Raw genomic sequence first — 11,520 nt, 5'->3', positions numbered from 1 at the left:
GCACGCGAGAACGTGAACTGAACAGACTTCTTACTATCATTGCAGATTTCCCGTAGTTACCTATAGAGGAAAAGTGTGTACCTGTATCTATGTATATGTTTAAAAGTCTGAACATGTAAAACCCTTGTATTGGGTATGGACAAAAATAATGTTTGAACGGGATTCTATCTGTTGGTGTCTGATTCAATCCACTTTTCATAAAAACTACAAAATATATCATTCAATGTGGTGACTAGGAAACATACCCAGGCTCATGACCAATGTGACTTGACATTTCTACTTTACACTTACTAATACTAGAATCTAAAAGAAAGCTGGAAAGGTGACATTTTCGAGAAAATGCAGGATGTTTCCCTCCAAGTAATTTGCCTTTCACAGGTTTTCCTATCACAAACCTGTAATTACCGATACAGGTTTTGCTATTGCAATCCTGTAATTGTTCATATTTGCTGTAACAGCTAATATGCTAATGTCACTAGCTATACTAAGTTCTGATTGGTTTATGACAGAAGAAAAAAAAGAAGAACACACCAGCAAAAACATTATGTTTCAAACTTTTACCTTTGGGAAACATAGATCAAGAAAAATACAGGAGTGTCTCATAAAAATAGACTTCGTCACAGAAAATGCTTAGATAGTAGAGAAATGCACTACTATACTAGTTTAGCTCAAGCAAAGCTCTACATGAAGGGGTGCCCATGCCACTGACCAGTGTGTTCCTGCCAGTAGCCGTGTCCCACAGTCTGAGCCGGTGGTCAGTGCCAAAGCTCAGGAGGTGGAGCCCCTCAGGTGTGAAGCACAAACCGTTCACATGGCCGTTATGGGCAGTGTTCACTGTAGAAATGAGGAAAGGATGTCTTCATTGATAGAGTACATTTTGACACTACTATTAACAGTATTGTAACATGTGTTGTGAATCAGCATAGATCAACACATAAATAGTAACATGCATGCATAGAGAAGCCAGAGAGAAGATCTAAGACCCTTCCACACACACGAAAGTCTTGCATATCCTGGCATGGTATTCTTTAAAGAACCCTACCTAGAGGTAGGAGAACAGTCCAAGATAAGACAGGATGCATTGCGAGTTACATGAGGCTGCTATTGTACTAACACTACTAACAGATGACCTCGTGACCCCTGATCTACTGACCTGCGGCAGTGCTGGTTGCCAGCTCCCCATTGTGCTGGTCCAGTGACATGAGGCTAACAGTACTAACAACTGACCTTGTGACCCCTGACCTCGTGACCCCTGACTTACTGACCTGCTGCGGTGCTGGTTGCCAGCTCCCCATTGTGCTGGTCCAGTGACATGAGGCTAACAGCACTAACACCTGACCTCGTGACCCCTGACCTCGTGACCTGCTGCGGTGCTGGTTGCCAGCTCCCCATTGTGCTGGCCCAGTGACATGAGGCTAACAGCACTAACACCTGACCTCGTGACCCCTGACCTGGTCACCCCTCACCTACTGACCTGCCGCAGTGCTGGTTGCCAGCTCCCCATTGTGCTGGTCCAGTGACATGAGGCTAACAGCACTAACACCTGACCTCGTGACCCCTGACCTGGTGACCCCTGACCTACTGACCTGCCGCAGTGCTGGTTGCCAGCTCCCCATTGTGCTGGTCCAGTGACATGAGGCTGCTCTTGGCACTCCGCACGTCCCACAGCAGTACCTTGTTGTCCTGGCTGCCCGTGGCCAGCAGGTACGGGTTCCTGGGAGACCAGCGGGCACACTTCACCGCTGCTCGGTGACCTGGATACAGAAAAGATATGATACTAATAATACTGACACTCTCAACAAAACCTATGCACGGTCAGGGCTCAAATACCACATGTATGTATAGGTTAGTTAATGTAAAATTGAAGTTGTGTAGCCTATACTATAGGCTGCGATGTTTTACAAATAAATCTGACTTCTGATGTCTACCTGCACCTAGACCACGACAGGGTCTAGGAAGGAAAGCAAGGGATGCGGGTACTTATCATCATATAGCTACAATGTGCAAAGTTATCATAATGGTATCATCTATACCTGCATATCACATAGCAATTCCATTCATGTAAAAAAAGGACCTACCCTTCAGTATGTGTGTGGATGACCCAGACTTCAGATCACATAGGGTCACAATGGAGGTCATGGTAGCAACTGGGGATGAAAAAAATTGCTTCAATGATTAGAGAAAAACACACCACCAACTAGGCATCTAACTTTTAAGGATACATCTTTGAGGTATTATCAATGTGCCAATAATGTATGAAAATGTAAGTATAATGGTCAATTCCTTTGTCGCCACATAACATGACACAAAAGCCACTTACATGATGTACGTGTTACATGAATTAGGCTGAAACATCATGCTCTAGAGAAGCTCAACTTGTTCAAACTAACCAGACGAAGCAGAGGTTACTAAGGCAATATGTAACTTTAACCCACCTGCGATGAGGCAGTGTTTCTTGGCTACAGGAGACATGGCGTGTGAGTACACCGTGCCCTCGAACTGGAAGACCTCGGCAGGCAGCAGGGCATTGGTGTCCCACACCTTCAGTGTCTTGTCCATGGAGCTGGATGTAAACAGCCCGGTGTCGTGTGGGTACCAGCGGACTGTCTCCACACTGTACTTGTGCACATGGCGGTGGGACCTGGGGGGAGGGAGAGAGTGGTGGCTTATCTCAAAGCAGGGAAAATCATAATGTTCCTTGACAAGCAGATCTTCCAGTGGCAAAATTGCCAGCCAAGAGTATGCCCTTCTGTGGCATGGTAGTAGGACATAGTCTTGACCAGCAAATGGCAGCAATCCCTGTGAGATGATTTGGTCTGCTTGGAGATTAGGCTATACAATGTATTTTTCTGATAAAACTGTTCACAATGAAAGGTGGTGTGTCACAAAATAGGTCCACCCCAGTGTGGGTGGATAAGACCTATCACATCAGTCTGGGCTTACAAGTTACAGAGCTTGTACTTGCTGTACAAAACTGGACAGGTGTTATACCTTAAGGTATTTTTAGCAGCAAGCAAGCTCACAATTCAAAGTGTGCATGTGCAGTGACAAGAATTACTGGTATTGGTATTATATTTGTCATGGTGAAGCAGGGCTCTAGCCAGTGTCCGTTTTTCCGTCAATTGACGGAAATTTGCTGCGTGTGACGGAAAAATTTTAAAACCAATCCGTCAACTTTGACAGACAAAATCTGATAAAAGCTCCTTGGTGGAAGCTACAGGCTGCTTGGGGACGCCGACCACGGCCGTAAAAGCCACACACTGTTTGTTTTGCTATTGTTATGATTGTTGACAATGTGTGTCGGTGCCCTTTCGCATACGATAATCTCATTAAAACCCGATTTCAAAGTCTCAGTTCAGTCTCTCTTACTCCTGGAATAGTGTTTTCGCGACAATGGGAATTGGCTGACGAAAAAAAATGTCGAGCTGGCTAGAGCCCTGTTGTGAAGGCATCTGAGACATAAACAGGACATGCCTATGCATTATTATGCAAACTGTTAGTTAACAAGTAAGAGGTCTTCAGCTTTGACATATCACCCCAAATATCTGTCACTACACATGTGTACTTGGAACTGTAAATGTGTATGTTTTGTAATGGTTATAAAGAGGGACATACCTTCCTACTGTACAGACAGCCTCAGCAGTACTGCTGGGTGTGCCTGACAGGTTGTGGGTGTCATAAACAGCAATCACTCCATCTGCACCTCCGGATAACAGACTGGAACAAAACGTACAAACTTTAGTTTCAACCTATTCATCTTAATATTTTTATACAGAAATATCAGACTGTATCACTTTAGTAACATGTATTTCTTAGTTTGCACGCAAGCTCTATTTATAAATAACACACAAGATGAAACTTTTGGATTCTAACCCGATTTCTCAGAAAAAAGGTCTGATCATCATGTTGGATGTCACTTGGTCAAACTTCTGCGATTTTAATTTTTTCCCCTAGTTATCAACGAAAATATAAAACCACCAAGCAGATGTTAAGGTGAAAGGTATGAAGCTTTTTGAACTGCAGGTGGCTTCTCTGACAGCCCCCCAAGCGTGTGGTGAGGTTGACAAGAAACCCAGCTGGACGAAAACGTTACATCTGCTTGGAGTTCGAGATCACACACATTATGAACAAGAGTTCGTAGACCTCAGGCCTGCATGAAATGTATTAGGTGTCTGTAGACCTATTGTGTATTTTTTTTCCTTTTCGTCCCTGGTTGCGTATTTTTACCGTGTTGGTTGTGCACCATGCAAAAGTCTGAAATTCCATTTTCAGAATGTGTAAGTTTGGGCATGGATGAACATTAATTATTTTGGATTTCTTAAGCATGTAACCAACCACAGTACCTTAAAGTTATTGAGACGACTTTTCCTACCTTTTTTGGTCTCAGAGTCAGATGGCCCATGTAGTTGTTCTGTCACATATGATATATTCAGTACTGATATCTTCCTATTTCAATGTACTGACCTAATGCAGCTGCTAAATCTCCTTATTGTACCAATGATATTCATTAAAGATTTATTTCTGGAGTGTTATATCACTTGACACTGGAAGGTTATTTGCATAATTTGAAAAATTATATTTTTACAGTAGTTCCATAGACAATATGAATAGTGGTAGGCCCCATCCAGCAGCATTAGGGTGGTATGATATTTTGTTCAATCCGTCCAACTAAAACCTAAATCTCCTGAAGTACCTAAGCCAAATTTTACAGCAGAATTTACTACTCAAAATGTCCTTGTCAATCCCATTCATAAATGGCAAGCTGCTGGCAACTTTAAAAAGTTCAGAAAGCTGTCGTAGTCAGAGTGAACACCCAGCAAACATCCCCCCAAATCAATGAGCAGCTGCTTAGAGGAGGAAACAATTTCATCATATTTTTGCAGTGACAAAATGCAACAAACGATACCAAATTTAAAACAAAACAAAGCCTCTACCACTTAACCTTGCCTGTACTATAGATTAAGCAGGCCCAAAAATCAAGCAAATATGACTAGCCCCAAACTACAAATTACCTGCATACAATACGGAAATCGCATCCCCAAAGAAACAACAAGAAACAGGAAAAATCTTACACATACCTTTGTCTTACACTCAAGCTCTATACAGTTCTCCTCCACTTTAGAAAGTTGTATCTTCTGCTGATTGCCAAACAGGGTAAAGGAACTTGTACCAGAACATTAAACCCAGTACTACACAGCTCTCAAAACACCACAAACTCGGACTAAGAAGCAAACTCAAACTGTACCTAACAAATACAGCAACAGATACTAGACTAAGTATATCATCTGGCAGGTCAGACACTGTTGATACAAAGTAACCTGATACATTGAAGGTGGCCCAGGCCAGATGATGGTTCTAGGTGTAAACTTAAAGACCTCTCAATCAACCAAAACAGATGATGGTTCTACCCAACCCAACCGTCAGCAACCAAGCAGATATTGGGGGGATGCCCCAACCACACCAAAACAGGGTCAACCTATACAGTATCAAGTTCAAGCACTAGGAGGCCCAAAATCAAACCTCACTACCAGGACACCACCAACAACTCACGTACCAAATAGCAACACAATGGCACCTTGCGTTCCGGAGATACAGCACACGCCCCGTGCCCGCACAAAAGGTAACCTAAAATGTCAAGTTCAAGCACCAAGGGCGCCAAAATCAAAATTGAGAATTATTCACCCATCGCCGACACATGTGCCAAATATCATCGCGCCAGCACCAACCGTTCAGAAGACATAACTCCGGAAATACCCCTCCCGGACGCAAGTATACCGAAGTCACGGGTTCCGCACTGGGCGCCCAGTGCGGAATTCGTGGAGAAACTGGCGTCGGCACTCGGGGCCCAGTACGGAAGAAACTTCCGCACAGGATTTCCTGTGCGGAACGGCTTTGTTCGAGTGCTGAAGACCCGTCAGCACTGGAATTCCAGAGCTACACCTTGTCTCGGCACTCGTTTTCCAGTGCCGAACTCCGTCCAGCACTCGGTTTCTAGTGCTGATCTCCGCTCAGCACTCGGTTTCTAGTGCGGAAGGGTGGTTCAAAGGTCGTTCAGCACTGGTTACCCAGTGCGGAGGTCTTTGAGCACTGGATAACCGAGTGCCGATCTACCTAAGTCACGGGTTCCGCACTGGGATTTCTAGTGCTCGGTGACTTTTCGGCACTAGAGGCCGAGTGCTAAGACCACTTCGGCACTAGAAGCCGAGTGCTACTATCATTTTAAGACCGTTAGCACTGGGTTTCCAGTGCTCGCGTCCAAATCGTTACTCAAACACATAGTTGACATGCAGCAGCGCCTACTCACCTTCGGACGGTCACTTACTCAGTATTTAAAATCAATTTTGCCCTAGTCTTGTCTCTGTCGGAACTCGAAACAGCATGTGTGTATCATACGCTACATCCTACATGTATATAGTGTTATGTATATGATGACCTCATGTCAACAGTGTGTCAGCTTCGTTCCCTTTTTCTAAATTTCACGAAGATGAAATGCCAATAAATTACAGCTCCCTTTGTCGTGTTTGAGTTGCAGACTACTTTCAATCAATCGTTCGCATGCATCATTTGTTGATTCGTGGCGGCTACAGACAGTTTAGACAGTTCTACTTATAAGAAAGATAATTGATATGTACTGTTCTTTGAAAACCCGACACGGATATTTCCTCCCATACGCAGCTTTCTCAGGCTCAAGGTGAACGTTTTGTTACACTTCTTTTATGTATTACATTTGTATATGTGTACCTTTAACTGCCCGGAACTGTAAATAACGTAACGGAGGCAGGCTGTCAGCACTCACGGTTTCAAAGTGCGGAATATTTGTCGTCACTCGTTTTCTAGTGCGGAATATTTGTCGTCACTCGTTTTCTAGTGCGGATGGTAGTCTCAGCACTCGGTTTCTAGTGGTGAATCGGGGGTTTTCAGTGCTGAAGTCGACTCACCACTGGACACCTAGTGCGGACGTAACGTCGGCACTAGACTTCTAGTGCGGAAGGCCCCTTCCGCACTAGACACCGAGTGCTGAGAGAGGAACCCGTGACTTCGGTAGTTTTGCCTCCCGGACACAAAATTCGACCTGCCGGGTCAAGTTCAAACGCGGCAAGGCCCAAAGTCAATCCTAGGCAACAGGCAACAACCCCCCACCCATGCACCAAAAATCGTTGCAATCGCGCGTATCGTTCCGGACACACAGCGCCAAAAGTGCCCCCAAAACACCAAAAATGCCACCTGCAATGTCAAGTTCAAACGCCAGGAGGCCCAAAATCAAACCTGAGTGTCAGGCCACCACCCCCAACCCACGTACCAAAAATCGTCGTGCTCGCACCATCCGTTCTCGAGATACAGCGCCCTAAATCCCCAGCTTCCAAATTTTCCCACGCCCGTAAAACCATACCTGCATACATGCAGGTAAATAGTTTTAAAGCGTAGTTTCAACTACATTGTATTGGACGCTACCAGACTAAGACTTTTACAGTCCTTCCTAGGCCATACTCACTATCTGGACTCGGCCGGGTCCAGGTCCAGTGAGTTGGCGCCGCTCGCGTGGATCCTCTTCACGTCCTGTTCTTTGCTCAGCTCCAGGCTGAAGGTTCGGCGGGTCGTCTCGGCGCGAACCAGCGCCAGCGGGTCGAGTGTGCCATTCTCCCGACAACTCAGGAAGTTCAGCATCACAGAACACGCAATACATCACTAACAATCAAGCCAAAATGGTGAGAAACGGAGGAAAATCGAAAAGAAACAAAGACAGCATCATTCACACACGTACAACGCCATTGCCATCCCAACATGCAATTTCTAACCTTAAAACATTTTTGATTGGCTAAGGCCATAATTCTGACCAATCAGGTTGCAGTTAACGGAGATTTTTGGTTTCCTGTAGAATCAATATCCCGGATGTACGACATGCACACTGAACGATGTTTAACAGAATAAGAGCTTTGATTGGTCCCGCAAAAAAGTTTGTCGGAGTAGATCACCTCGGAAATAAGTACTATGAAATCCCGGAACGCACAACCATATTAGGTAAGTTCTTGCAAGGTGGGGAAAGCCAAAGGTTCATTTGTTTTTCAGTTGTGACGTGTGGGGAGGGGGGCAAATTCGTCTGCTAGGACTTACACAGCGTTACGCAACACAACCCAAAACGGATATTCTTGTAAGACAGGGCTGCTAAATATGTGCAGTATGTTTACATGACGTAAACATCGGTGACAAAAGTCAGTTGAGTCAAAGAACAACAAAATAAACCAATTCCGTTTGACTTGGAGAGAGTTCATTTACATTAAAATACTGTATATAATTATAAACATTAACACACTATAGGATCTATATTTTAGACACTTGATACTTTCATCAGGAAAACGGAAGGGCCGGAGGCTGGCAGAGTCCCCCACAGCCACCATGGACTATGAGCTGGGAGACATACCACTGGAATGGGAAGGTACAGCTAGCGAGTTAGAACTGTAAGATTGGAGCGTTACGTTGTGATGATTAAGGAATATCATTTTGTACCATGTACGCTTATCATACAATAGAGCTCTATCACATTGTAGATATATCATATGAAGGAGTAAAGACATTATCCAAATAAAACTGATAGAACATGTCTTTTCATAATTTGAAACCTTCTTTCCTGTACATAGCTATTGCCTGAATGTATGTGTGTGTATTTGTTTCTGCTTCTATCCAGCCTGGATCCGTGGCAGGAGAAAGGACCCTCCCACAGATGCAGAGATCATGAAGAATGAGAAAATGATGCTGCTGAAACAGCAAAGAGGGAAGGAGGTGGAGGAGAGGGACATGGAGAGACAGCAGCAGGAATATGATGGTCTCTTAGCTTACTTCTCATATTTGTCTATAATGTTAAGTTTAAGCCAATCTACTTCTTACACTATCCTTTATGATTTGTGCTTTGTAGTAAGTTGACAAACATGATGCTTTGTATATTAGGGAGCATAGTATCAGATTCAAGGTTTTCAAGTTTAACAAATACCTTTTTTTAACTTTCAGAGGGCCTTGTTGCAAGACCAGCACCTAAAGTACACACTGGTAAGTAGTCATATAAAAAGAATTATAAAAATAGTTTCACCATTTTATCGATTCCAATACTAACTTAGTTCATTGCTCTTTCAATTAAGAATTTTGACCTATTCTCTCTGCCAGGACACGCTTCAGCCCCATCCTATGAGAAGCCAGATACAGAGCATGAGAGCAGTACTGGAGGAACCTTCCAACCTTCATCATGGGTGCCTGGGAAGAAGTCATGACACTGGGATATTTCTGAGAACAGGTTTACGGAAAAGGCTGGGCTGTCTACCTGGGCTGGCTATCACGTCAGGCTACTTGGACTTACGAAAGCCCATTGGCACAAAAGCTGTTTTAGCAGTAGGGGTTGTTTGTGCTCAATTAAGAAGCTATGTGTGAAGGAACTGTATGTGCAGCCCAGCCTTTTCCGTAAACCCTCTGAGGACTATCTGGGGAGCTAGCAGGAACAGTTCTCCTTACATTGTATTTATCCCTTCATAGTCATGAACCGTGAGTGAATAAAACCTCAACCACACCTTATGAGCATTTTACATGGAAGAGTCTCAATGGAACTGGAAAACACAAAATGTGATATGGAATCAGTTTGATGTGAATATGGGAGAATCACACTACAAACATGGATGGAGGTATTGATGACAAATCAAAATATTCAGTCTTGTATATACAGTAGTATGGAAGTTTGGAAACTCAACTATTACTTCTATTAGAGAAATCAGGCATTTCCAACAGTAGATATTCTTGCCTTTTCCTCTGATAGTCTTGCTTATTACGAGATGAAAGTACAGCCACAAAACTACTCATGATGCAATAAAATACATAAAGATGTCAAGGACTTTATGTCTTCTGTGTACAACTTGTATAAGGTATAAATGTATTCCGTGGGAGTTTCCTACCAGTGCTGAAAAATCCTTGCCGAATTACTTCATAAAAAGAAACAGCTGAGAGCTAATGCATATACAATTCAAAACAGCAATCTTTATTCAGAAATATACACACTGGGGCAAAGGAGTTGTTTCAATTTTTATGTTGACGACATCCACCCATAATCATTCTGATCAGCTTGATAACATTAGTCTCAAGTGCTAGTAGTAGTACTGGTACAAGCATCAGAGTCCACTGTTTCAAGTAAATAGAGTTGCTGAGATACACATTGGCAATTCTTAATCACTAGTAACAACTTTCTGTGAATACAAATGTATTGAACAACAAAGTGGGACTAAGAGAGTCTCTGAGATGGCTGAGAAGAATGGAATGACATGGTGTTCCAAGTGATCATTAGCCCTGATGGAACATAAATTTCAGCATTTCATATGCTTTGATCAGTTTGCTGTTCTAGACTAGAGATCACAACAGTTTACAGTCTGATTCTATCAATGTTAACGTACACTGAAAATGTCTTCATTGTCACATGCAAAAACACCATACTCCACACACGAAATGAAAGTACATTCACTGTAGAATAAGTCCAAATGAAGTTGTTTGGACCCTGAGGTGTTGTAATCAAAATCAAAATGACCCTTATTATTGATACATCCATAGTCATGCTATTAGTTGCTGAACATAGGGTATCATGACATTGGCAGTTACATGAAAACATCATCTCAATTGTTGGATTAATCATGAAAAATCATGTACATCAAGACGAAAATTTTCACAAATGTTCAAACTACTAAACCTGATGACTGCTGTCTAGCCCACAAATAATGCAGATCTATTGTCTAAAAGGATAAAGAATAGCACCAAGATGTGGAACTAAAATTGGCGAGAAGAAAAACTGGGCCATAGTGCTGGTTCTCTTTTTAAATGCCGAGCACTGAGAATGTGTAAAACTTCTTTCCAAAAAAGATGACACATACAGAAAGCCTGCTTGCCACACTAGTTCTGAACTATTGAAGCAGGTACATGTATAAACTAACCAGGATGAGTAAAACACAGTTGATGCCCATCACCGGTTACAGCCCAAATGTAACACTACAAACTACTGTCACTAGCGTCAGTCCTGTTTCGCCCGCCCCCGTGCCCTGGCGATGTTGGCTTCCTTCTTGGCCTTCCTCTTCTTTTCCTTGTCGCGGGCGTCGATCTGCTGAGCCAGTTTCCATGACAACAGGGCACTGATGAAGAAGAACGGGGAGAGGCACAGCAGGACGTAGTAGATGAACTCCCAGGGGTTCGTCGCAGCCCATTTCAGGATATCCTCCAGCCAAGGTGGAATATCTGCCATCTTCTGATGCTGTAGTCTGTGGAAGGTATACTATAGTAAATATGTTCTGTTTTACACACTGTCCATGGAGGCAGCCATCTTGGTCACATGATGCAGCCAAACCAATCACATATATGGGGGAGCCACAGATGTTAAACCTAATTGCATATGAATGAGAGAACAATACACTTATAGATATAGGTAGGGGTGCTTAGTCTCTACCAGACTCCGGATTGCTGGAAAAATCGTAGAAATGGAACAAATAGAGAGGAATATAACCG

The 11,520-nt window shown here is 43.3% G+C and overlaps 3 protein-coding genes across 9 annotated transcripts in view; 1 reads left to right on the top strand and 2 right to left on the bottom strand.

Moving 5' to 3' along the window:
• Positions 1 to 7,806, bottom strand: part of LOC118431422 (DNA excision repair protein ERCC-8-like) — an 11,047-nt gene extending 3,241 nt beyond the window's left edge. For 4 of the 7 annotated variants that reach the window (XM_035842643.1, XM_035842647.1, XM_035842649.1 and 1 more), the window contains exons 1-6: positions 7,493 to 7,805; positions 3,616 to 3,717; positions 2,436 to 2,641; positions 2,079 to 2,147; positions 1,587 to 1,754; positions 710 to 834 (exon numbers count right to left, since the gene is read on the bottom strand). In XM_035842643.1, the coding sequence (XP_035698536.1) occupies positions 710 to 834; positions 1,587 to 1,754; positions 2,079 to 2,147; positions 2,436 to 2,641; positions 3,616 to 3,717; positions 7,493 to 7,665 (843 nt within the window). In that variant the 5' untranslated portion in view covers positions 7,666 to 7,805. Of the gene's footprint in view, positions 1 to 709; positions 835 to 1,586; positions 1,755 to 2,078; positions 2,148 to 2,435; positions 2,642 to 3,615; positions 3,718 to 7,492 lie in introns of all 7 variants that reach the window. The other 3 variants (XM_035842644.1, XM_035842645.1, XM_035842646.1) reach the window with 1 other exon arrangement.
• Positions 7,807 to 7,930: 124 nt separating this feature from the next.
• LOC118431444 (NADH dehydrogenase [ubiquinone] 1 alpha subcomplex assembly factor 2-like) lies at positions 7,931 to 9,868 on the top strand (the record flags this gene model as incomplete). Its single annotated transcript, XM_035842683.1, is given in 5 exon segments — positions 7,931 to 8,019; positions 8,351 to 8,434; positions 8,684 to 8,821; positions 9,004 to 9,042; positions 9,157 to 9,868. Coding segments are annotated over 5 exon segments (454 nt in total), but the record flags the coding sequence as incomplete, so codon positions are not given.
• A 126-nt stretch (positions 9,869 to 9,994) lies between these two features.
• LOC118431447 (small integral membrane protein 15-like) overlaps positions 9,995 to 11,520 on the bottom strand; it is a 3,000-nt gene continuing 1,474 nt past the window's right edge. Inside the window, exon 2 of the mRNA XM_035842687.1 lies at positions 9,995 to 11,276. Within this exon, the coding sequence (XP_035698580.1) occupies positions 11,033 to 11,260 (228 nt within the window). The 5' untranslated portion in view covers positions 11,261 to 11,276 and the 3' untranslated portion in view covers positions 9,995 to 11,032. The remainder of the gene's footprint in view (positions 11,277 to 11,520) is intronic.

Source organism: Branchiostoma floridae, chromosome 15, assembly GCF_000003815.2.
Source record: "Branchiostoma floridae strain S238N-H82 chromosome 15, Bfl_VNyyK, whole genome shotgun sequence".
NCBI lineage: Eukaryota > Metazoa > Chordata > Leptocardii > Amphioxiformes > Branchiostomatidae > Branchiostoma > Branchiostoma floridae.
This window is presented reverse-complemented; position numbering and strand designations above follow the sequence as displayed.